The sequence below is a fragment of the Bos indicus genome, chromosome 12 (assembly GCF_029378745.1).
Source record: "Bos indicus isolate NIAB-ARS_2022 breed Sahiwal x Tharparkar chromosome 12, NIAB-ARS_B.indTharparkar_mat_pri_1.0, whole genome shotgun sequence".
Classification (NCBI taxonomy): Eukaryota; Metazoa; Chordata; class Mammalia; order Artiodactyla; family Bovidae; genus Bos; species Bos indicus.
Window position 1 is genome coordinate 21752900 of NC_091771.1, and position 24468 is coordinate 21777367.

Genomic DNA, 24468 nt, shown 5'->3' on the forward strand with positions numbered 1-24468 from the left:
ACCAGAGAGAGCGAGCGAGCGAGCGAGTGTGCATGTCAAATAGAAAAACACCCCACTACCCCCCACCAGCCCACTGCCGCCTCCCCGTGGAAAACCGAGCCCCGCCCAGGCCGGCGCCCATTGGCGGCCCGGGAGGCGCCGCCGCACTCTCATTGGTCGCAGGGGCCGTCCGTCAGGGGCGGGCCGGCGCGCGCGCCGCCGCCGCCGCCGGCGGGGGGCGGCGGCAGATCCCGTAAGTCGGGGCGGCCGCGTAGTCGCTGCAGCTGCTGCCGCCGCCGCCGCATTCAACAGGCAGCAGCGCCGCGGTCGCGCCCGCCTGGGGAGAGCGAGCGGCCCGCGGCGTCCGTCCGTCCGTCCTTCGTTCGGCGGGGAGCGCGACGCCAGTGCTGTCGGGGCCCCGACGACTCTGGCCTGCCGTCCCGTCAGTGCAGCGGACCCGGAGGCGCCTAGATGCGGACGGAGCCGTGAAGTTAAGTTCTGGGCTCGCGCTTCCACTCCGCCGCCGCCGCGCCTCCCTCCCGGTTTCCGTCCGCTCGCTGCACCGACCTCACCCCTTCCCGCAGATCTCGGACAGGCTCTCGGCGCCCTCTCTCCCCTCGGCACCCCCCCCACCCCCCACCCCCTGCCGGGTGCTGCGCTTTTCTCACTTCTGGGCAAGTCCCGCGGCTGGGGGAAGGGTTGGGGGGTCACCATGGCCGAAGCGCCCCAGGTGGTGGAGATCGACCCGGACTTCGAGCCGCTGCCCCGGCCGCGCTCGTGCACCTGGCCGCTGCCCCGGCCGGAGTTTAGCCAGTCCAACTCGGCCACCTCCAGCCCGGCGCCGTCGGGCGGCGCGGCGGCGAACCCCGACGGCGCCGCGGGCCTGCCCTCGGCCTCGGCGGCCGCTGTCAACGCCGACTTCATGAGCAACCTGAGCCTGCTGGAGGAGAGCGGGGACTTCCAGCAGGCGCCCGGCTCCGTGGCGGCGGCCGCGGCGGCGGCGGCGGCTGTGGCGGCGGCGGCCGCGGCGGCCGCAGCTGCCGCCACCGGGGGGCTGTGCGGCGACTTCCAGGGCCCAGAGGCGGGCTGCCTGCACCCGGCGCCGCCGCAGCCCCCGCCGCCCGGCCCGCTGTCGCAGCACCCGCCTGTGCCTCCCGCCGCGGCCGCCGCCGCCGCCGGCGGGCAGCTCGCGGGGCAGCCGCGCAAGAGCAGCTCGTCCCGCCGCAACGCGTGGGGCAACCTGTCTTACGCCGACCTCATCACCAAGGCCATCGAGAGCTCGGCCGAGAAGCGACTCACGCTGTCGCAGATTTACGAGTGGATGGTCAAGAGCGTGCCCTACTTCAAGGATAAGGGCGACAGCAACAGCTCAGCGGGCTGGAAGGTGAGCGGCCTCCGGGCGCACGGCCGGAGCGGGAGGGCTGGGTAGGTGTTGGGGGGAGCCGGCCTCCGCCTGAGGTCGCGGCGGGGCAGAGAAGGAGGACGGGGGGCGGGGGCCCGCCGGTACAAGTTCGCTTGGCCTGAAAGTGTAAGGCACGCGGGCAGCGCGTGCAGGGTGAGGGCGAGAGTGGCAGAGGTGGGTCGTGGGCTTGCCCGGGACCCGTCGAGGGGCTGGGGCAGGAATGAGTGTGTGTGCGCCCGCTCTAGTGAGAGTTGGAGCCGGACAGGGAAGGGGCTTGCTGGGACCAGAGGGGGTGAGAAAAAGGACTACAAGAAGTGGACCTCCGAGCGGCCAGAAAAGTTCGCCCGTGAAAGAGAGGTGCAGGGGGTTCATTGGGAACTGCTCCCCCTCGGCTCGCGCGGACTCAAGCCGCTGCTCATATTGACCCCCCTCCCCCAATCCCCCAGGACATCGGGGGTGAGGGCGGCTCTCCGCCGCCCACGCGGCGCGCGTTCCCCACCCCCAAGCCCCAGGACGCCCCGCGGAGCCGTTTCCGCCGCGCGGGGCGGAGGAGGGCGCGGCGATGGGGGCCTCGGAGCCCCGCCGCCCGAGAAAGGAGCTGCAGGTGGAGGGGACCGGCAGGGCGCCAGCCGGGAGGCCCGCGGGGCCGAACTCGCCGTTTTGGGAGGCCAGCGTGCATTTTGTTTTGTTTTGATTGGATTTCGAAGTGGCCTCGAGTGCCGGGGGCCGGGCGCGCCCAGCCAGAGGTAGCGCCTCCGACACGTGCGAAGGGGCGGCCACCGCCGGCGAAGCGCCGGCGCCCGGCCGCGCGGGGCAAGCTAAAGTTCAAGTGTGACCCTCGGCGGGGGCGGGAGCTGGCGACGGCGAGGGAGGGGCCGCGGGCGCAGGAAGCAAGCGCCTTTAAAGGGCCAGCGCGTTCTGGCCGCGCGCGCCGCCGGGCCCGGGCCCGGGCCGCGCGGGGCGGCGAGGCCAGCGCTTCTCCGCGGCAGGAAGTGCCCGGCAAACTTGGCCTCGCCCTAGGTTCAAGGCCTTTAATTAGGCACAGAGAGGCTCCCCTGGATGACCGGGGCTGGAACATGTGTCCTCTGTTGCTTTTTCGTCTTAGCACGGAGGTGCAGATCCGAGAGGCAAGGCGGAGAGCTTTGAGACCAGTGTTTTGGGGGAGTTGGAGTGGAGGTTCGAATCTAGGGAACCGGAGGGACCTCCTGCATCGATGGAGACCCTGTAGATGAAGTGCCTCTGGCCCTTTTTTGCCTTTCTGGAGAGAGAGAAAGACAGAGACCCACCAGGAGAGACCCAGGAGGGGGCAGGTTCATCCCTACCGAGAGGTGGAGAAGGCCCTGGGGTGCTCAGGAGGGCGGGCTCCTGGGAGGCTGACCGGCCTTCCGTCCGCCCTGCGGCTTCCAGAATCTGGCAGTTTCTCAGTGTCACAGGTGAAAGGATGGATGTGAAGGTTCTGTAGTTGATCTAGACTCCTTCCTCGCTCCTCATCTGGACTGTACAGCGTAGTATTTTTTTTGCTGCGCACTTGTTACACCAAGGTGGTTTTACATACAGTGTCATCCCAGTGGTTAATGTGTGTTGGAAAGGTTAAGTTGATCACATCGTATTGAAACTCGTGGAGAAGGAGCCAGGATCTTATTTCTTCCGAAGTGTTTTTTAGAGTAAAAGCCTCACATATAATCTCATTCATTACTAGGCATTACATGCAATTTTACCAAGTGCTTCTAAGAGGTAAAAAGAGCCTCTGTACTTTACGCGCGGTGTATGTTCTTTTAAGTTAGAGGATGTCTGCCAAATTCAGTTTTAGTTTAACATTTGAATTTAAGTGCTTGACTCATTTATCAATTCTACTTGAGCTCTTATAAAGCATTTGCCATTAAACGCCCCCCCCCCCCCCTTTTTTTAATCAGAGTACAGTATGTACTTAACACCGTTTTTGCATGTCGTTGGAAATGGATACAGCCTACTTCAACTTGTTGGAGTGCCTTTCTTTGAAGATAGGGGAAGGCAAAGTTTGGGAATTATCTTTAATTTCGCCTCTCATATGGCCTTAAGTCAAGACATTCTTAAACTAGGAATATAACTTAAATGTTTTTAGTTTGTTTTTTTTTTAAGTGCTTTAAAAATAAACGATTCTAAGGCTAAAATCAACCCCCCCCCAGTCATTGATATTAGGTTCTTACTTGTTTTAATTTTTTTCCCCAAATGCAATTATAATTTAAAAGTACTGCTTAGAGCTGGAAGATGTGTTAAATGTTAGAAAGAAGTATTGGTCCAGAATTAGAGGCCCAGTGGCAGCTCCCAGCAGTTGCAGCTCCCAGTAGAAACCTCGTGGGCGCTGGGAGGGAGCCGGCTGCCATTCTCAAGTGAGGAAATGTTTCAGGTGTATCAGTCAGTTGGTGCAAGTCAGATTACAGCAAGTGCATTTTCACTTTGAGTAAAAGAGTATTTTAAGAAGAAAAGAAACAACCTGAAGCGTTTTCTAACTCATAACTTGTCTTCTGGTTGGAGTTTTCATAAAAATGAGTTACTTGTTAAAACCAGGTTTCAGTCTCAGATCTGAAAGACTCGCTGTGTTTTAAAGATTCATAAAAAGGAGAAATTTTACTATGACTTTTAGCTTGAAAAAAAATTCAGTTCTAAAATGCAGATCAACCCAAACTTGACTGCTTTAGGAGAGGCTGCTTTGGAACTAAGTTATTTCCTGTGATTTACTGTAGGGAATTAGATTGAATATTTAATTAAATATAGTTTGTTGTGCTTTACTTCCTGAGGCCTGCCTGAGAATTTGAAAGTGATTTGCATAGGACAGAATAGTTGGAAAGCTGTTGAAAAGTTCAGAAACTTCTGATTCCTTAAAGACTGGTTTTATTTGTGGGATATGCATTTGTATTTGTAGGAATGGTATGCCAAATCTTCTCTATACTTGTTTAAATATTGCTTAGAGCTGTCATAAGGCTACACACAAAGTGGAAGCTGAGACTTTTGGAAAACCCGGGATCTTTTAAACCATGTACAGTATTTATAAATAGTGAAACTTCATTTCTATGATCTGTTTTTTTTTTTTTTTTCTCTTCCCATACAGAAAGTTTTCTAGAGCTTGGGAAGTAATATTGTGAGTTCTGGCTCTGTGTTTTGTTTTTGATTTGAAATTATTTGAAACAGTTAATATAGGTTAATAGCTTACTTCAACAGTAAGACCTAACAGTTGTTAAAGTTGTTTTACTATGAGCTACCTGAGATAGTCTTTATTTTGGAATGAAGTTTCTTTAATTTGGTCTGTGACCTGATGGTGCATTTTCTCGTAATGTTTAAAAATTCTTACCTGTTCTATTCTAAGGGCTTTCAAACTGCAGGTGAGTAATTTAGCCACAGAGATTCCATGGCAGGTGTGATGGCTGCTTTCTTACTGCACAGTTAACATTTGACAGAACCCTGCGAGGATTATTGAAATTAACCTTAAAGAAAACCTGTTTTACCGTCAGGTGAAAATCTCAATATATGTGTTTGAGGAAAGGAGCATGAGGAAAGAGAGTTGGGAAAGGGGCTAATGCAAGAAAGTGTGATGTCTTATTTGCTATAGGCTGAAAGGTATGTGGGCCTTATGTGACCATGTATGTGGCTGAGATGTTTTGTTCAGAAGTTCCCAAATAGATGTCAAATATGAATACTTAATTGCCCCTCATAAGAGCTTCATTTTTATTTTACTTTTGGTCTTCTGGTAAATCCTTGGGGAGATGAGGCGGGAGGGGTGGCTTCTATTTTTGAATGATATTCAGCTTTTTTTTAAAGTGACAAATGTGAATACTAGAAAGAAGGCATTTTTAATTCTCATGTCTCATGGAAACTTGAAAAAATGTTAACGTTTGTTGACATTCTATAGCCCCCCCGCCCCGTTACTGTAAGGCAATTGTAAGGCACCGGCAATGGACACGAGTATTGCCAGCTATCATGGACCGCACGGGCATCGTTTAAGTGGGTGCTTCCCAGGTGGTGCAGTGGCAAAGAATCTGCCTGCCAGCGCAAAAAATGTGGCTTCAATCCCTGGGTCCGGAAGATCCCCTGGAGGAGGGCATGGCAACCCACTCCAGTATTCTTGCCTGGAGAATCCCATGGACAGAGGAGCCGGGCGGGCTACAGTCCATAGTGTTGCAAAGAGTCCGATGTGACTGAGCTACTGAGCGCACGCACACGCGTACACACACACGTGAAATGGGGAGGGAGAAGTGAATACCCAGTGGTTGCTTAGAACCCCTGCTAGGAAGGGCCCCAAAGTTTTGCTTGCCCTTGTTCTCTAACCTCTTGATCCAAGCTCCTAAACTGCAGTTCTGGGTGACTTTCTAAGAGAACAGCTGTCTGTATTAGTCTGGAATTTCTTTGGGAAGCCTGAACTGTTTGCATTTTTCTGGAACCCTCTGCTCTTGGAAATGACCCAGTACCCTGGCATCATAGGAATTGACTCTGCTGGGTTTTTTTTTTTTTTGGTCCTTGTGTGCCATAACTTTGGGGCTTCCTGGGATCCTCTTAGAAAGGCTGTGTAAGCCCCATGGTGATGGGAGAGAGGAGAGGAGTTTGCAGTTGCGCTCCACATTCAAGGAGCGGATCCAGCCCTGCTTCTGCAGTTCAAGGTGTGCCTTCATAGTAAAAGTTTGCAAAGACTTGCCCAGTCCCCCACCTGCCCTGGTGCACACAGAGGTCTGAAGTTGGTAGATTGTTACTCAGTTGTGAACCAGAGAGGACCAGATGAACCTGAAAGTGTTTATTTTGGTGTGTCTGAGGGGTAAAGGCTTGTTATTTCAGTGGGTACTCTGTGTACAAATGCACTCAAGTGTTGATGGAGTCTCCCTTTTTGTTAATTACCAATAAGGACCAACAATGTTCAAGTCAGAGGCACAGAAAGTCTCTGGAGATAATTATTACCTTTTTTTTTGTAGTCTTATACAGAACACAAGAAACATGAAAACGCTTATTTGTACACTGGTGACGTCATATGGTTCAACCTTTAAAAAAAAAAACCCAACTCTTTTTTTCTTTTTCCACTGGCATCCCAGTTTACTCCACTCAGTCTGTCTATGGTTTATGGACTTGTGGGCTAAGTGCTGAAAGTGCTGAGTCTTAGGTTGAGTTATTCTTGCCACTTGGAAAGCATTTGGGTCACCTCTCCCCTGCAGTCCCCCCTATGTATCCTCATGTAGCTTTGCTGTAACCAAAAGAAAGAAAAGTGAGCTAGTTTCCGTATTAGGCCCAATAAAATTGGAAAGCTAAATCTGCAATTATTCTCATCTAATACCTGAGGATAATTTTAATAGTAGTACAGCTAAAGAACAGTGATTATTTTCAGTCTGTAGTCATAGTATTTTCTTCCCATCTGTTGAATGATTATTATGTGTAAGTTATTATATTAGAGGCATTTGATTGATAGAAAAATGATTCAGATGTGGATCCTGTAGGGAGGTTAGATGTGACATGTAATAATTATGATACATGGTAGCATGGTTAAGTGCCTTTGAGAAGAGTGGAGTTCTGGGTTGGCCATTGAGATGGACCTTGAAAATGGAATGTTATTCTCCCAAGATTTCATTATAAAATATTCTCTACTGAACATCATCTACCTGCCATCTAGTTTCTACTTCTGTCATTTTATTGAGCTTGCTTTATCATATATTTGTCCATTGGCACATCCATCTTCCCATCAGTGTTAGTTTTTAAAATTTATTTTTGGAATGATGGGTTGGCATTCATAAGGCCATGAAAATAGGGAAGCACGGTTTCTCTGTGAGATGGATACATGCTGCACATGGGGAAGGTTTGAAAAGTATAGGAAGCAGAGCCTGCTGTCAGACTGAACTTGAACTTTAGATACATTATGAAAATAATAGAAGCCAACTTTTTTCTATGAAATTGTATCTTTGTTTTTCTAATATAATAAATTGTGAAAATAGGCTTACGTTTTTAGTTTTCTAAATACAATTTCTCAGAAATATGCTCTCATGTAAATATAGAGGCCCGTGGAATGCAATTTAAAGACAATGTGCTGCATTTGATTTAAAACTGATGTACAGAATTTGGTAATACGTGGAACAGAATCAACTTCCTGTGACTAGTAGAGGTTTATAAAATGTTTAGCTTTTTGCTTGGTTTGTTCTTTAAAATCAACTTTCATGCCCAGTGTCCTGGGGACAGAGTGATTCGAAGAAAGCTGATTGAGTGTAATTCTTAGTTGTTTTTTTTTTTTAATGAGAAATCTTGAAGTTAGCAGTCTTTAAATAAACCCACAGCAATTATGAGTGAAAGTTATGTTGCTTTACAGTTTAAATGTCAGTTCTCATACTAGCTAAATATTAGCTATCCTTAATAACTTTCTCATTATATTATATCTTTATCCACTAACCCAAGTACAGGATGAAGAAGGTTATAAGGAGGTGTTTCAACAGATCCAGAGGAGGTTAAATTTAGATAGATTAAACCCCAAATTAATGTCAGGAAGGTAGACATAACTGCAAGAATTCAGAATACTTGGAGTGAGTCTGACTAGCCTTTTGGTGAACTAAGAGGTTTATATAGTAAAAACTCTGGCATATCAAAAGGCAGACATACAGATATATTAAAGCTTATTAGCCATTTTAGAAATGACAGGCGTTGAAGAAACATAGGAAGCTGTTTTACTTGTGTGTTTATACCTATAGTAGCAGACAGCACTTTATTCAGAAGATACCCTGCTGCTGGGAGGAGGACAGTGATGCAAAAATAGACCACATAGTTCACCAGTGTGAGGTTTTGTTAAATGAGTAAGTTACCATCCACCTAGATGAAATAGCTTTCACAGCACAGCGGGTCATCCCTCTTGTGTGATTGCTAACGATGTCCGGGTCATCTAGTCAAAAGCAACTAGGAAACGACTGGTCAGTCTTAATTTTATTCCCCCTCTCAACTTCTGTAGATCGAGTGAGGGTGAAAATTGCTGGCCAGGTCTTTGGCCTTTTCATTCCATAAGCAGAGAGAGAGGTAAAACATCTCCCTCTGGGCAGAGTCAGAAGTCATTGCGGAGGTCTGTGGGTTGACAGGTCATTTCTTCCACGGTGGCCCGTTCCTGCTGACACAAAGTCATATGAGTTCTTCAGTTCTTAGTGATTGTGGGTGGCACTACCGTCTTTTGAGAAGAGAATGTCACCTCCAAAGCACGTGGCCCATGGGCGTGTGTGACCTGGCATGTTCTCTTGCCTCCGACAGGTCCTGCTCTTCTCCAACCCTCGCCAGCCACATGCATGGAGATGCCCAAGCTGCCACCTTCTTGACTGTGACTTGGTTCTATAATCTCTGCATTGGTCTTTGACCTAAAAAGAAAGTCTTTTTCTGCCTTGATTAATTTTCTCCCCTAGATGATATTTGTCTTAATTGTAGCATCGTTCTTTGTTTGGCTGAAGTGACAGACCCGTGATCTTAACAGCTTTGGAGATACTGTCCAGCTCACCTGATTAAAAGCAGAGCTGTCCTGAGAAAGAGGGTTGGCACAGCTGGTGGCCTGTGTCCATTTGTTTTTCCTTCATTTGATGAAGTCAAATGAAGGCTATTTTGATGAAGGCTATTTCTCAATTGCCTTTCCTTCTGAATCTAGAAAATGGGTCATGGTTTTGTGAATCTTTCCTTTTACTAAATTAGAGATTTGATAAGAATCAGGATCAGGTGGCTCAGTGGTAAAGAACCCACCTGCCAAGGCAGGAGATGTGGGTTCAGTCCCGGGGTTGGGAAGATCCCCTGGGATAGGAAATGACAACCCACTCCAGTATTCTTGCTTGGGAAGTCCCTGGACAGAGGAGCCCGGTGCGTTGCAGTCCATGGGGTTGCAAAGAGTCAGACAGGACTCATTGCAAAGCAGGCACGCACAGTCAGGGTTTGAGAAGAAATGTTTTTCTGTTTGCGGCTGTGACCCTGAGTTGTTACACAGCTTGCCTTTGCACTGCTAGTGAGGGGCCTACATGATTGGTTTGCTGAGTTAAAAATTTGAAAGTAGCTAAAGGAACCTGATTTCAGGAAGGGGGAGGGGACCTCAGAGGTTGTATTTTGTACCTGCAGTAAAAAAGTCTCAAAGAGCATGATTGCTGCTGCTGCTAAGTTGCTTCAGTCGTGTCCGACTCTGTGCGACCCCAGAGACGGCAGCCCACCAGGCTCTGCCATCCTTGGGATTCTCCAGGCAAGAACACTGGAGTGGGTTGCCATTTCCTTCTCCAAGAGCATGATTAACCCCCTCTTATTTGGACTCAAGCCAAGACAGAGGCCTGCCTAGTGCAGGAAGGAGGAAGGGGAGAAGGAGGCACTTAGCTTTGCCTCTTTGCACTGCCCCCTCCCATATCAGTGTTGCTATTTTAATTAAAAAAATAAGTGCTTTCCTCCACCAATATCATGCCTCAGAAGCCTGCCATGTAGGTGGCTTGAGGGAAGACCTCTCTTGTCTGAATGAGAAGTGCCTGCCCACAGAATGAGGTGGCAGTATGTTTGTAGTGATGCTGAGGGTAAGAGTGAAGAGCGTCTACCTGAAAAGAAATGCATTTGAATTTCAAGTCCAATTTGGAGAGATAAAAAATTGAATTGCGTTAATTCCTAGACTTGTTAATACTGTCTGCCCTTCAAAGCTAAAAAAAATAAAATAACCACATAAATATCTGGAAATGGTCTGTAGAAGTAAATATATATCATACCTCAGACAGTTTGGTTGTTTGGAAGCAAGGTAAAAGGAAATGGTTTGCATATGGTTTAGCCAGAGGGTCTTATTTTGGCAGATTCTTGAGACAGTGGATTTCATCGCACTCCTATTTTGACATGAATTTTTGCAGTTATTCCTTAGTGTAGGGTTGCAGCGAGATAGGTGCATTTGAGATGTTCTTTACTCTATAATGTTTAATTTGCAGGATCATCAATTTGTCACACCAGCGAGGGTTCCTTGTCAGGTTTCAGCCCGCCAATACTGTGATTTGAATACTGGAGACACCCAGCTACCTTAAAGGCAGGCGTTGCATCACCTGTCTGCTCCGCAAGGCCAGCCTTGAAGGGGTCGGAGGAGGAGGTAGCCAAGGGGAACTTGCTGAACTTGTAAATATCAGCTGAGGTTGTTTGTATACCCGGTAACCTAGCTGGCTGCACCTCTCTAAACTTGAATGTAAACCTTTTTTCTCTGGATGGGTAGATATGCATGCCGTCATGAAATTTACATGCAATGAATATGAAAGAATCCTCAGGACTGAGAGAGTTCTCTATAATCTGTGCGACTGTATTGGTCTCTCTCCCTCAGCCTTTTGGAATTTAATTTTCTCTTTGGTGGCCCATTGTGACATTTGCATGCACTGAATGTGAAAGATTCCTGTACTCCGACTCTTGTTACCCAAAGTGATTTCCTGAACCCTTTAGAATTCCTGGAGTAGAATTACTTAACATAGGGCTTGGGTTTATATTTATTATATGCATTTGCATTAATGTGCAGGCTTTCAGGTTATGATGGAACGCTGATGTTAAGCACAGTATTTGGTGACCTGTTTTAGAAGAAGGTCACTGTAATGGTTTTTATTGTTGTTTTTATTATCTTCTGAAATACGTGGGATAATTTAAAAATTAATACCAAAGAAAGAAATTTTCTAGATTTAGAAATTCCTGTAATGAGACACATTTTGATGCAGTTTACATTCTCTTTTTTTGTTTCTATAATGAGTATTTCTCCAGCTGTGATCCCCCTGCTCTGTTGTAGTCCTATAATATTATATTCTAATATTCTTGAGGTGTTTCCTTAAAGTGCTCTATATTTCTTGAAATGCCATTTTGATACTTGTGATAATGAACTGTACCAAGAACATTTTTTTTAAATGCAGAAGTCACTTTATTAAATAAAATTTTAGAAGCATGATTGTCAGAAGCTTCCAGAATTGCTCTGCCCACGCTTCAGTGTTTAGGTGGGTCCTTGTGCCTGAGGGCTTGTCTCCCTGTCTGTCACCAGCCTTTCAGAGGCTGCCCTTCTTCATGGTCTTTTCAGCCTGAATTTCTCACTGTGGTGTCTGACTCTAGTCAGTATTAAATTAATCTGTTCAGCTGAGTTGAGTTACAAGCCATTTGGTGAGTAGTTTGAATATTAAGTCTGTGCCCTTGCATTCCTTGGTGTGATTGCTTTATTTTGCACTGAAGGGTAGGGGATAGAGAATAAAATGGAATATTGATATTGATAAGGAGGCAGCTCATATTTATGCTGAGTAGTTTTTTCTCCACGAACAATAGGTGCATGTTTGAAGTCAGTTTCAGACTTTCTGATTGCATGCCTTCTAAATTATATTTCTATGAAAAAAAACTAAAAATACTGATTATTGTGCCATGTGCTCCCATCGAATAGTGTAAACTATCTTGAGTCACTTGAAATGCTGAATGTGTTCCTAGAAGGAATTCCTGCTTAATTTCTTTTGTGATGAAATTATGGAGACATTTTAATCAAAGACAAGCTGTTGATGGCTGTGTCCTTAGACTGCCCATTACCTCTGCCTGTATTTATGTGTAAAAGCCAAGAAGAGAAAAGGGAAAACACCTTCAGTCCTGGAAGTCTTAGAGCTGAGATGGATTGCACTGCAGTTGACAACTCAGGGCCGCCAATTATGCCTCATTTACACCCCCGCCTCCATTTGTGTTTCAAACCACTCTTGAAAGAGCACTGGGAGGAAGAAGTAATGAAGGATACCACAAAAACTTAAACCGTTTCAGAGGGATTCCTTTCATGACTAAAGTCTTTGTGATCCTTAACTCTGTGAATCCACCCCTGGGATTGGAAATGGAGACAGCCCCCCACCCATTAAATCATGTGCCCCATTAAACTCATTTCTGGGTGGCTTGCTGAGACTGTTTGAGGGACTCACTGAGAAAAATGACATTGAATTTTATTAAGCAGAGTTTCAAGTCCTCCACCTGCCTTTTGCAGACAAGCTCACCTCTGCAGATGAGCTGTCCTGCTGCCTTGGGCTGTTGTCTCGTTCCTCAGGCCTGAAACAAGCCGGCAGCCACCTTTCTGCAGACCTGCATGGGGCCCACCGAGAAGAGCATAATAACTTGTCAGACCACATTTATTGTGCAAATGAACTTGAAAGTCAACCGGGACAGCTCCCCCCTGTAGGCTTAAACCCTTTTGAGTTTAATGTCCCTTCTGCCCTTTTTCACCAGGTTGCAGCTTTTGGATTTACAGTAACTCATTCAGTCTATAAATATATTTAGTTGTATTTTTGTGTGGTCAAACACGAGGCATGACCTTTGACATCCTGCTTGGCATGCTTGGCCATTTGACATCCTTCACTTTAGATGGAATTCCCTGGCTTTGTTTCCTGTGATAGTGTGGGGAGTACGCATTTTGGCTCTTGCAGTCAGAGGTGGAGGAAGACAGGAAAAAAGTAAAATTGGACCGCACAAAGAGGGTATTAGTTTTCTCTTCTGGGTGTGGTACAGTTGGCATGCTTATTATTAGGAGTCTGAGCCTACGAAAGTAGTGCCAAATCCTGAGAAAATAACTATACTCGTATTTAGTTTTATTTTCTCTGATCTGGATTGAAATTTTTGACTAGCTCGACGTTTTAGGGTCTTTGAACTCTTCTTTCATTTATGTACACATGGCAAAGAGAACTAAAATGCTTGTCTTTTCGTGATGTCTTTAGCAGCCCTAAGTTTGCCATCAACTGCAAAGGGGAGACGTATTTGCACCTCTCCCTGAGGAGGGGAGTGTTGGCTGCTGCTGACTAAAAGCTTACGTGTGTGATTATGTTTCCTGAATGCAGTAAAAACTGACATCAAAAATTATCCCCTTTGAATTGTCATGAAGTCTGACATTTAGCATCTGAAATTTAGCATCTGAAACTTGATGAAGTGGAGAGAAACTGTTGAAGTCAGAGTTTTACAGTATTTTCTTTTTAAAAGTCACCTTTTGCTGTAAGCACTTTAAACAGAAAATCGTAATGTATCCCTACCTCCCAGTAACCCACCAGCAGGCCTGCCATTTAATTTTCTCATTCCCCATCTGAGGTCAATACCCAGGGTAGGTTAGTTAACAGTGACGATGTGGGGACTGTATTTTGTTTTCAGTTATGCACTAAATGAAGAATGCCTCGTGCAGCCTTCTGAGCTCGTATTTTAGAATAGTTTAAAATAGTGCTGCTTTTGATCATCACCCCCCATTCTTTTCATCGCATCTTTCTTTCCTTCTCATTTCAGCCCCCTCATTTGTTTTGAATACATTTTTCCAGCTTATTAGGTGAGACCTTTCTTTAAAGTTTGTTGCTGGTTCCAGCAACCTGATTGTATTTACGACTGCCATTGGAAATGGTCCCTAAATCATTGATGGATCTGATCCCATTCAGAAGTATTTACAAGGAGATTTGTGTCTGAAACAGACAACAAGGAGGTTGTCTGTGTAGAGGTTACCTGAAAGAGTTGGCATTCCTGTTTATCTCCTCGTTCTTGACTTTTGGCTCAAGGCCTTTAAAGTGTACTGAGCTTTGTGTAAGAGAAGGTACGAGGAATCATGAAGTTATTAGTTGAATAAATTTTAAAAGCGCTGCTTGCTGTGTGAGCCTCTGGTTGGCCACTTGGAGATTTTGAGAATCCCTACCACCCAGCCTGCTAAAAAGTTTATTTCTGTATTGAGCCTCTGTGTTGATGTGTAATTCCCCTCCTCGCCCCTGGTTTGCTCCTGGGTCTGGACGTGGGAGCTTCATTGAATCAGCTTACTTTATTTCCCCTTCGTGTACCTGAAGCCAGTTCCCATAATTGTTTTCCCAGTTGACCATTCCCAACCCCTTAATAAACACTCCCAAGGACTTAAGATTTGTACACGTCAAAATATCGAACCCCAAACCCAGTTGTCTGTGGACGGGGAATGACCAGTATAGTACACGGTGGGGCTGGCGGTGCCCTTGTCCAAGGACAGCACGCTTCTGGTCGGGTGGCTTGAGAGAAAGCCCGTGCTAACTTTCGGATGCTGTGTCTCCCGTTGACATAGAAGAGACGTAAGGGAACAGGGCTGGGAGGCCTGCGTTGGGTTCTCATCAGGGTTTGGAGGACGGTGGTCCTGTGTCTCAAATGAAGGAAGTAGGAGCCCCACCTTAAGCCAGACCTGTGAAGAGGAGATCTGCAAGGAGGCAAGTAACTGAGGGGAATAAACTTAATGGAAGCAACTCAGTGTATTTTAGCCCTTTATGCTAAAAACCTGTTAGTCTGCCTGTCTTGTTTTTTTTTTTTTTAAACTACAGTTTGTACTGTTAAGTAGTCAGGGGAGTGGAAGGAAAGAACATTTTGGATGTGGGATAGTCTGAATGTGTAGATGTGACTTTCTGCACTGCGCATTCATCCCATTCCGTGCGGTGTAGTTAACCTGTGTTTGCCTTTTGGAAGGGAGAACCACACCAAAGTGCAGGATGAGTAATGCTAGCCGTATCAGCGTTGTGCCAGGTGTATATTGTCATCAGCTGTTTTTACTGAGCTCCAGTGTGTCCTCTTGCTTTTCAGTGGTGAATGTTGAACTTTGTCTCTAGCCAGAGTCTGGCTTAGCGAATTGTATAACCTTCCTGCTCCATCCGTGTTAAATGTGGAAATGATTGATTTTTGAGATGGGTAGTGTTTGTTGATTTCACATTCTGAAGTTTTAAATTTCAGCTTCGGGCCTAGAGAATATGACACTGCAGACTGGAGAAGTCTACAATTAGTAAAAGCAGTTAAAATCTCAGGGTTGTGTTGTTTTTGTTTTTTTAATGAGGAGAGAGAATGCTGCCCCTGTTAATTGCAGAGATTTGACCCAGGCAAACCAGGCTTTATGGAGTTGAGATCTCCAATACTAAGGCCGTGAAGCTCCTATAAATCACTTAAGCTCGTGAGCCAGTACTGTATGCATGCAGACATTCTTCCATCACGGGTGCGTCTCTGTGTCCTTTGGATTTGATGCTCACTCTTATCACTGCCTTTTCCCTGGTCCTCCCAGTCAGTACCTTTGCCCTTTCTGGTCAAAACAGTAGAGTCCCCACTCCTTGTCAGTCCACCTGGAGGCTTCGCTTACCTGGCTCCACCTGGGATGAGCTGAGGCAGGAGAGGAACATTCGTCCTGTTTTAATCACGGGTTGTTGGGAATAATTGGCTGGCCAGTGCCAACACACTTAGAATCTCTTCTTACATCCCTGGGAGGATGCCCATAGACCATCAAGGTGTTTGAGACTCGGTGTTGAGGTCACTACAGAGCCATCAGAATTCCCTCTTGCATTTGGTTTTCCTAATGCCCTCATGAGCCTAGTCCAGATCTGTGATTTTTCAGTGACTGTTAGAGGAGGTCCCAGGTTTTGTTTCTAGATGGGTAAACAGATAATTCATATTTAAACAAGTCACATTTCTGCTGTATTAGCTTCTTTATCTGTAAAATGGGGCTAATGATAACACTGGGAGTACTTGGAGGGCACTTTGAGGTGCTCAGAGCAGGGAGCTAGGTAGTTAGGCCATATTACACGTTTCGGCATTAGCCAAAATACTTGGACTTGAAATTTAGAGTAGCTGAGAGCCTGGGGCTTTCATATTTTGTTTCTGGACGTCTTGAGTATATAAAAATGTGTTTTGATAAAAAGAGTAGAACCAAAGAAAGCTAAAATGGCTAACTAGACCTTTCTTTCCTAAACTTTCCTAGTAATTCTGTAGCAAATTTAATAAGGGTGTTCTGGAGACTGGTTTTGTGTTTTGGACGAACCTCTGATAGTACAGGAAAATAGCTGGCAGTATGAAAAAGCAGAGAGTAAAATTGTATGTAAACTTGTTCAACTGTATGATATATCTTTCAGTTTCAATTTCCAATTGTGTGAAATGTCTGGAAGGAAATATCCCTAGATACTACAGGTGGGTTGTATTTAAATTGTATAAATATGTGTAATGTATTTTTTGCCTTTATATTTTACCTTTTAAAATTTTAAGCAACACATGCCTTTATTAGGAGCATTAAGGTTTTTGAAATGAAAATGAAGTTTGAGATTTTCCATCCCTCCTCCTCCTCGAGAGAGAATATTGGATTCAGGCAAGCCATCACATAAACATAAAAGGTAGTAGCTACCATTACTATCCCCATTTTTCAAAGGATTGATGCATTTCATTATGTCAGAATTGAAGTATTCTGGCAATGGCACCCCACTCCAGTACTCTTGTCTGGAAAATCCCATGGACGGAGGAGCCTGGTGGGCTGCTGTCTATGGGGTCACACAGAGTAGGACACGACTGAAGTGACTTAGCAGTAGCAGCAGCATGTAATCAAAGGTATATTGGATTATTATCCAGAATATTAAAAATACTCCCACAAATCAATAAGAAAATATCAAACAACTCTTCCCCAAAATAAACACTGGGTATGAATAGGCAATTTATATGAGAGAGAAAAGCAGATGACCAATTAGTACCTTAAAAGATGATCCAGTTCATCAGTAACCAGAAAACTACTAATTAAAACTGTAATATACTATTTAAAACCCTACATATTGGCAAACACTGTAAATATGACAATACCAAGTGTTGAACAAAGATAATTTATAACAATTGACTGTTCCTATTTTTTAGATGAGGAACCTGAGGCATAAACAGCCCAGTGTCACACAGTAAGTGAGAGAAGCGAGATGCTGGTGGGTTTTTATTGTAGATCTCAGACTCTTAACCACTTCGCTTTGCTGTATCAGAGAGAATGATTGATTGGGATCTTGGAGGAAAACTAGGACTTAAAGTTGGAAATAAGATAAAATTAATGGATAAGGTGATCAGTTACTTTTCAGCATCCAAACAGTTAATACACACAGTGATGATCCTAAGACCAAAACGTTGCTAGCTTGTTCAGTTAGTTAACGAGACTGTTTGGTATAGTATGCCTTTGGGGTAGTGAGCTTTCTGCTCCTCTCAGGAGGGAAAGGCATGCATTTGTGGTGATGATTAATGAAGGGTTTGGAGAAGTGACCCAGTGACCCAATCATGGTTCTCAGTGTGCCAGAAGGAGTTTTTGGCCCATATTTTCCTCACCAGATGGCCTGGTGGGTGCTGGGGTGTTCTGTGGGCTCTGTTACTCCATCGCACACTGCTTAGGAGGAAGAGTGCTTCCTGCACGGGGAATGATGGACTTGGCCTGGGGATGCTCTGGAGTTAACAGAGAACAAAAACTGACCCATTTGGACAGAAAAGACTTGTGTTTGGGCCGAGCTTATGCCTCAGGAAGGCAGTTGAGCCCTCATTTAAGGGACAAGGATATGAGGCAAATTCTTACCTGACCAGGTCCGGTCAGCCTTCTTTACCAGTAGGCCCTGTTTCCATTCCAAGGCTGGGGCCTTACGAGGCCATCAGTGGGTCGGTATGACTCTAGGATGCCCCTTGTTGAGAGAAAGTCCTCTGTGTTGGGAGCTGCTTGGCCAGAGGATTGTGGTTTGGAGGACATGGTAGCCGTGCTTCAGGGATAGATACCGCTTAATTTCGGATCCTCCTTCCAAATGGTGTTCATTCCTCCCTACCTTTCCCATACAGCCTTGCAAATGGCATCAACCCACAGCAATTATTTCTCCCATCTGCTTTTGTGTGAAGTGGTAACATGTTAGGTTTTTCCTGAACAAGTAGTTCCTAATAGATGGACAGGATTTGTGCCATTTAATTTAGTATGGGCTTTTATAGGAGGTTATTAATATTCATTTTATTTAGGTAATGGAATTTCTCTTTACCTAAGTAAAAGGACCCCTTGGAGCAGTAACGTTTGCACTTGATCTTAGCCGAAAGGCTGAGAAGCAATAGCAGTAGCGTTTAGAACCTGGAGTATTGTCACCAGATCCATTCAGGCTTGTTGAACTTAGCAGAACTTTGGGCAGGTTAACATTAGGTATAGGTTTCCTCATCTGTAAAATGAGAATACTACATCCTGGGATTGTTGTGAAGGCTAAGAGCTTGGGGTTGCTACATAAGAAGACAAAGGTTACCGTCTCCTTTGTCCTCTTACCTGTTTTATCTGGAGAGATTTTTCAGATTGAGGAGAGGAAGGAAAAAATTCCAAGATCAGCCTTACCTCATTTTATTGCCCTTCTCTTTATTGCGTTTTGCTGATACTGCCTTTTTTTTTTTTTTTTTTTTTTAAGACAAAAACAAATTGAAAGTTTGTGGTAACCATGTGTTGAGGAAGTTTCTTGATGGCATTTTCCCAACAGCATTTGCTCCCTTTGTGTCTCTGGCACATTTTGGCAATTATTGCAAAAAATTATTGCAGTATTACAAAGTATTCATTATTGTATTTGTTACGGTGATCAGTGATCTCTGATGTTACTGTTGCTAACAGATTACAACTGAAGGCTCAGATGACAGTTAGCATTCTTAAATGAAGGTATGTATATATTTTCTGAGACGTAATGCTGTTGCACACTTAATAAACAGAGGACGAGATGGATGGATGGCACCACGGACTCAGTGGACATGAGTGTGACCAAACTCTGGGAGATAGTAAAGGACAGGGAAGCCTGGTGTGCTGCAGTCCATGGGGTCGCAAAGAGTTGGACACGACTGAGCGACTGAACAGCAGTAACAACAGTGTCAACGTGACTTATATGCACCAGGAAACCCAGAGATGCGTGTGACTCACTATTGCATGTGTGCTTTATCTTGGTGGTCTGGAATGGAACCTGCAGTGTGTCCGAGGCACGTCTGTATTTCTGCATTCCTGACAAAAGACTAGGCCAGTGGTTCTCAACTGGAAGGGATTTGTGCACCCCCTGCCCCCAAGAATATTTGGCAATTTGGGAGAATTTTTTGGTTGTCACAATTGGGGGTGGGGCTGCTAGCACCCAGAGGGGAAAGGCCATGATTGCTGTTAAACATCCAGGGGCATCCAGGGCAGCCCTCCAGCAGAGCACCATCCAGCCTCAAGCCTCAGTACTGCTGAGATTGGGAAGCCTTGCTCTATGTAAAATTTCCCTTTGTTTTTTTCCTGCCCTAAAATCTCATTATTTGTTGTTTATCGTTGTTGTGTTGTTGTGTGTGCTCAGTCGTGTCTGACCCCATGGGCTGTAGCCCGTCAGGCTCCTCTGTCCATGGGATTCTCCAGGCAAGAACACTGGAGTGGGTTGCCATGCCGTCCTCCAGGGGATCTTCCTGACCTGGGGATCGAACCCGCGTTTCCTCAGTCTCCTGCATTGGTAGGTGGATTCTTTACCACCGAGGAAGCCTCATTTATTGTTTTATTAAATGACTTCAGAACTTTTTCCTCCCTCTTCCTGGCGTGAATATACTTCGCTTCAGTTCTTTTCAGTACTGTCATAAGAGGGAATGAGTTTTCTTGGACAGTTGCTGCCTTCTGAAATCCTGGGTGCCCCCGGGTGTGTGGTGGCAGAGCGCTCTGCCCACGCCTGGTCCTCGCGCACTGATGTGTGATGGAAGTTGGCAGTGCCCCCCTTTCCTGCATGGCCTCCTTCCTCTGCTCACAATGCCTCTTTTGCTCACTGCCTTACGAAGCCTTTCCTGGTTCCCTCCCCGTTGAATCCCAATCCAAAGGGATCTCTTGCCTTTGATTCCTTGTGATGGGTGCGCCTTCTCGTGGATTTGTGTCTTGCTTCCTGTCTCACCATGGACTGGGAGCTCTTTAGGGCAGAATTCTTCCTTTCTGTTTCCTCCTCTCTGGAAACAGTTGAATATAGTTCCTCCCACATAAATGGATAGGAAACAAACATTTGGAAAACAGCATATTACATTTTTCTTGAGGAGGACCAAAAGATATTTCTTTTTTTCATTCTTATTATGTTTTCATACGTCACTGTAATATTCCTCTGTAAGTTAGATGATGATTATGCCAGAGATTTTCATATTGCTTTATGTGTTTTTCTAGAGCAACCTTTTAAATTACCAGGTCCTTAAATTATCTGGTTCTCTATTAATTGTACTACGTTCAGTCACTCAGTTGTGTCCAACTCTTTGTGACCCCGTGGACTGCAGGATGCCAGGCTTCCCTGTCCATCACCAACTCCTGGAGCTTGCCCAAACTCATGCCCATCCAGTCGGTGATGCCATCCAACCATCTCGTCCTCTGTCGTCCCCTTCTCATCCTGCCTTCAATCTTTCTCAGCATCAGGGTCTTTTCCGGTGACTCAGTTCTTCGCATCAGGTGGCTAAAGTATTGGAGCTTTAGCTTCAGCAACCTAACTGAAACCAATCCATGCTGTTCCTAGATTTAGGAAGGAAAAGAATCCTCCACAGTATTCCAGTCTTCTCTGCTGCTGAACTATACTGGCAGAAAAAGAAATTCCAAGAATTAAAAAAAAACATAGACACAAAGTAGACAAACATATCACTGTTAACTTAGTAAGACACTGTTGGTAAAAATGCAGACTGCACCTGGAAGTGATCCTGAAATGTGATGGTTCAAACCTTTTATCCTCATCTGTAGTTTACAGATAAGCATACGCTTTTCCTGAAATTCTGTAGTGTTGGTTATCTGAACCATAGATGTGACAGTTATTCTCATAAAGTAATTGTTGCTGAGGAAGTCCGTATTCTAGAGTGGTAAGAACTCGAGTTAGCTAGTCACATGCCCCAGATGATTCCTGCCTTTTGCACTTAGCAGCTTTGTCACTCGGGCCTCACTTGTGCTATAGTTTTCTCCCCTGAAAAATGTAAACAGTAGCTCTCTTATGTCCCAGCTGTTCCTACCTATCAAACTTTTAACTCAGAAAAGTCAGCCTCATCCTTCCTGCCTACTATGTTCTAGTCTATGCTAAAGTAATAATAGCTGCCATTTATGAAAGACACTTGTACATACCGAACACTGCACTAGAGTATTTCATACTTTATTGTATTCTCATAACAACTTACAAGAGAGTTCAGTTCAGTTCAGTAGCTCAGACATTACTTTGCCAACGAAGGTCCGTCTAGTCAAGGCTATGGTTTTTCCAGTAGTCATGTATGGATGTGAGAGTTGGATTGTGAAGAAGGCTGAGCGCCGAAGAATTGATGCTTTTGAACTGTGGTGTTGGAGACGACTCTTGAGAGTCCTTTGGACTGCAAGGAGATCCAACCAGTCCATTCTAAAGGAGATCAGTCCTGGGTGTTCTTTGGAAGGACTGATGCTGAAGCTGAATCTCCAATACTTTGGCCACCTCATGTGAAGAGTTGACTCATTAGAAAAGACTCTGATGCTGGGAGGGATTGGGGGCAGGAGGAGAAGGAGATGACAGAGGATGAGATGGCTGGATGACATCACCAACTCGATGGACATGAGTTTGGGTGAACTCCAGTAGTTGGTAATGGACAGGGGGGCCTGGCGTGCTGCGATTCATGGGGTCGCAGAGTTGGATATGACTGAGCGACTGAACTGAACTCTCTTGTAAGTTGTTATGAGAATACAAAAAGTATGAAATACTCTAGTGCAGTGTTTGGTGTGTACAAGTGTCTTTTATAAATGGCAGCTATTATTTAGCATAGACTAGAACATAACAGACGGAGAAGGCAATGGCATCCCACTCCAGTACTCTTGCCTGGAAAGTCCCATGGATGGAGGAGCCTGGTAGGCTGCAGTCCATGGGGTCGCGCACAACTGAGCAACTTCCCTTTCACTTTTCACTTTCATTCATTGGAGAAGGAAATGGCAACCCACTCCAGTGTTCTTGCCTGGAGAGTCCCAGGGACAGGGGAGCCTGGTGGGCTGCCGTCTCTGGGGTCACACAGAGTCGGACATGACTGAAGTGACTTAGCAGTAGCAGCAGAACATAACAGAAGGCAGGAAGGATGAGGCTGACTTGTTTGAGTTAAAGTTTGATAGGTAGGAACAGCTGGGTCAAGGGTGAAATCCCAATGTGGGCCTCTTGGAAGCTTTTAAAAAAATTTTATTTATTTTAATTTTGGCTGCGCTGGGTCTTCGTTGCTGCATGCAGGCTTTCTCTGGTTTCGGTGATCAGGGGCTGCTCTCAAGTTGCGATCCACAGCCTTCTCACTGCAGTGGCTTCTCCTGTTGCAGAGCCCAGGCTCTAGGAGCATAGGCGTAGTTGCTCCTCGGAATGTGAAATCTTCCTGGACCAGGGATCTAACCCATGTCCCCTCCATTGGCAGGTGGACCACCAGAGGAGGTCCCTGTTGTAAGCTTTTCACACTAGGATCCATAGCTGTTGCATATACCGTCACTAGTTGATAACCATTAAATTGGGAATATTTCTTTTCTTGATTTTTGGATCCAGATGGCCTGACTGGTGGGTGAAATTCTTAACCTCTTGACCTCAGTTTTTCTCATCTATAAGTCAGGATAATAATGATTGAGAGTTGTTTTGAGAACCATGTTAGTTAATACCTGTAAAGTGCTTAAAAAACCAGTGCCTGGCACAGTCATTGTTCAAGGAATGTCGGAGTTAATAATCACTGTCATTTATTCAGCTTGTACCTCATGACAGGAACTGTGCCAGCTTTGTTAGGAGATGTCGTTTAGTTCTCTCAGCAAACCTTGCAAGGTAAGTGTTATCATCGGGAGACCCCGAGAGTTAGAAGAACTTTGCCTGAGAGTGTATCCTTTGTTGTGGCAGAGGTAGGGCTGAGCCTGCAGCTTTTTCCTGCAGACATGTGCTCCTGTGGGCCTGGGAAGTGCACATGTTGGGTCCCCAGGAAGGGAGCAGCAGTTAGAGTGCCCTGCATCTCCATGGCTAGGGCTGTCTTAGGCCCCTTGGCCGGTAGGGGTGGGCCCCCGGTGGAGGGTGAAGCACTCCCTAAAGCCATTTCCCTCATCAGGGCGTGGCTGGCCGTGGGCCAGAGGCCCTGCCTGCCCAAGGGACCAGCCCTGCCCAGTTGTAGAGGGCAGTGGTTAGAGGTAAGAAATCTAGTTCAGGGAATCGCCCAGACATGACATCTTCTTTAAGTTTTTTTATATGCAAATTCTCTGGCAGGATTCCGTTTCATTTTAGTCTTAACAGGATACTTGTTTAAGGATTATAAACCTGATTACAAAAATTTCACTAGTGCCTGACAAGCGAATTACGAAGCTGACTAAAAACAAAACTGGCCATGGTAATTTTTCTTTTTAAACAATGCTGGCAGTGTATAAAGTGTCTCCTCAGTCCAGTGTGTTGTAATATTAAACTGTAATTAAGTCTTTAAAAGTTGCCCTTCTGGGTTAAAAGGCTTTTTATTGGAAGTAATTACATTTTTTTCTTTTTTAATGTTAAGAGAAGCTTGCAATGTAATGGTTCTGTAAAGTTATACATGGCCTAAAGAAAAATATTACCTTGAATTCACTCCCTATTATCTTCTTAGGAAAAATTGAATAAGCAGGATGAATGGGAAGCAATACTTTTCTAAACTCTTTCTGGTTAGTTAATGTGGAAGCAGGCCTACGATTTCTTGGTTGAAAGGCTCTTCTGTAATAATAAGCATTTCTGATGTCTAATATTCCATTTCAAGCATGTAGAACAATGCCAGATGCCCTGTAAGGTTGGTTATGACTCACAAGTGTTGTGAGTTATGTCTGCTGCTGCTGCTGCTAAGTCGCTTCAGTCGTGTCCGACTCTGTGCGACCCCATAGACGGCAGCCCGCCAGGCTCCCCCGTCCCTGGGATTCTCCAGGCAAGAACACTGGAGTGGGTTGCCATCTCCTCCAGTGCATGAAAGTGAAAAGTGAAAGTGAAGTCTCTCAGTCCTGCCTGACTCTTAGAGACCCCATGGACTGCCGCCTTCCAGGCTTCTCCGTCCGTGGGATTTTCCAGGCAAGAGTACTGGAGTGGGGTGCCATCGCCTTCTCCGTGAGTTATGTTTAGAGGCGTAGATTTTAGTGAATGATGTTAAAGTGACGTTGAAATTATACTTTTGTTTTTAAATAAGACCAAAGCCACTTTTCTTAGTAATGATACTCACTTATAAATTACATGTTTTCTACTGCAACTTAAGTTTATATTCATTTTATTGAACATGAGACTTTCTTAATGTCTTAAGTGAGATTTGTTATTGCTTATATAGCCAAATAATTAAATATGTACTCATGTAGACATGAACCAGTTATGTTGTTGAGTCTTCTCCTGAAGATTTCCCCAACATAAGACGAGATTTTGTGGTGTCATTGGGAAAACTCT

The 24468-nt window shown here is 45.5% G+C and overlaps 1 protein-coding gene across 1 annotated transcript in view; it reads left to right on the forward strand.

Annotated features, from left to right (window-relative positions):
- The first annotated feature begins 224 nt into the window (after positions 1–224).
- The window catches only part of FOXO1 (forkhead box O1), a 93747-nt gene continuing 69503 nt past the window's right edge, over positions 225–24468 (forward strand). The window contains exon 1 of the mRNA XM_070800160.1: positions 225–1363. Within this exon, the coding sequence (XP_070656261.1) occupies positions 692–1363 (672 nt within the window). The 5' untranslated portion in view covers positions 225–691. The remainder of the gene's footprint in view (positions 1364–24468) is intronic.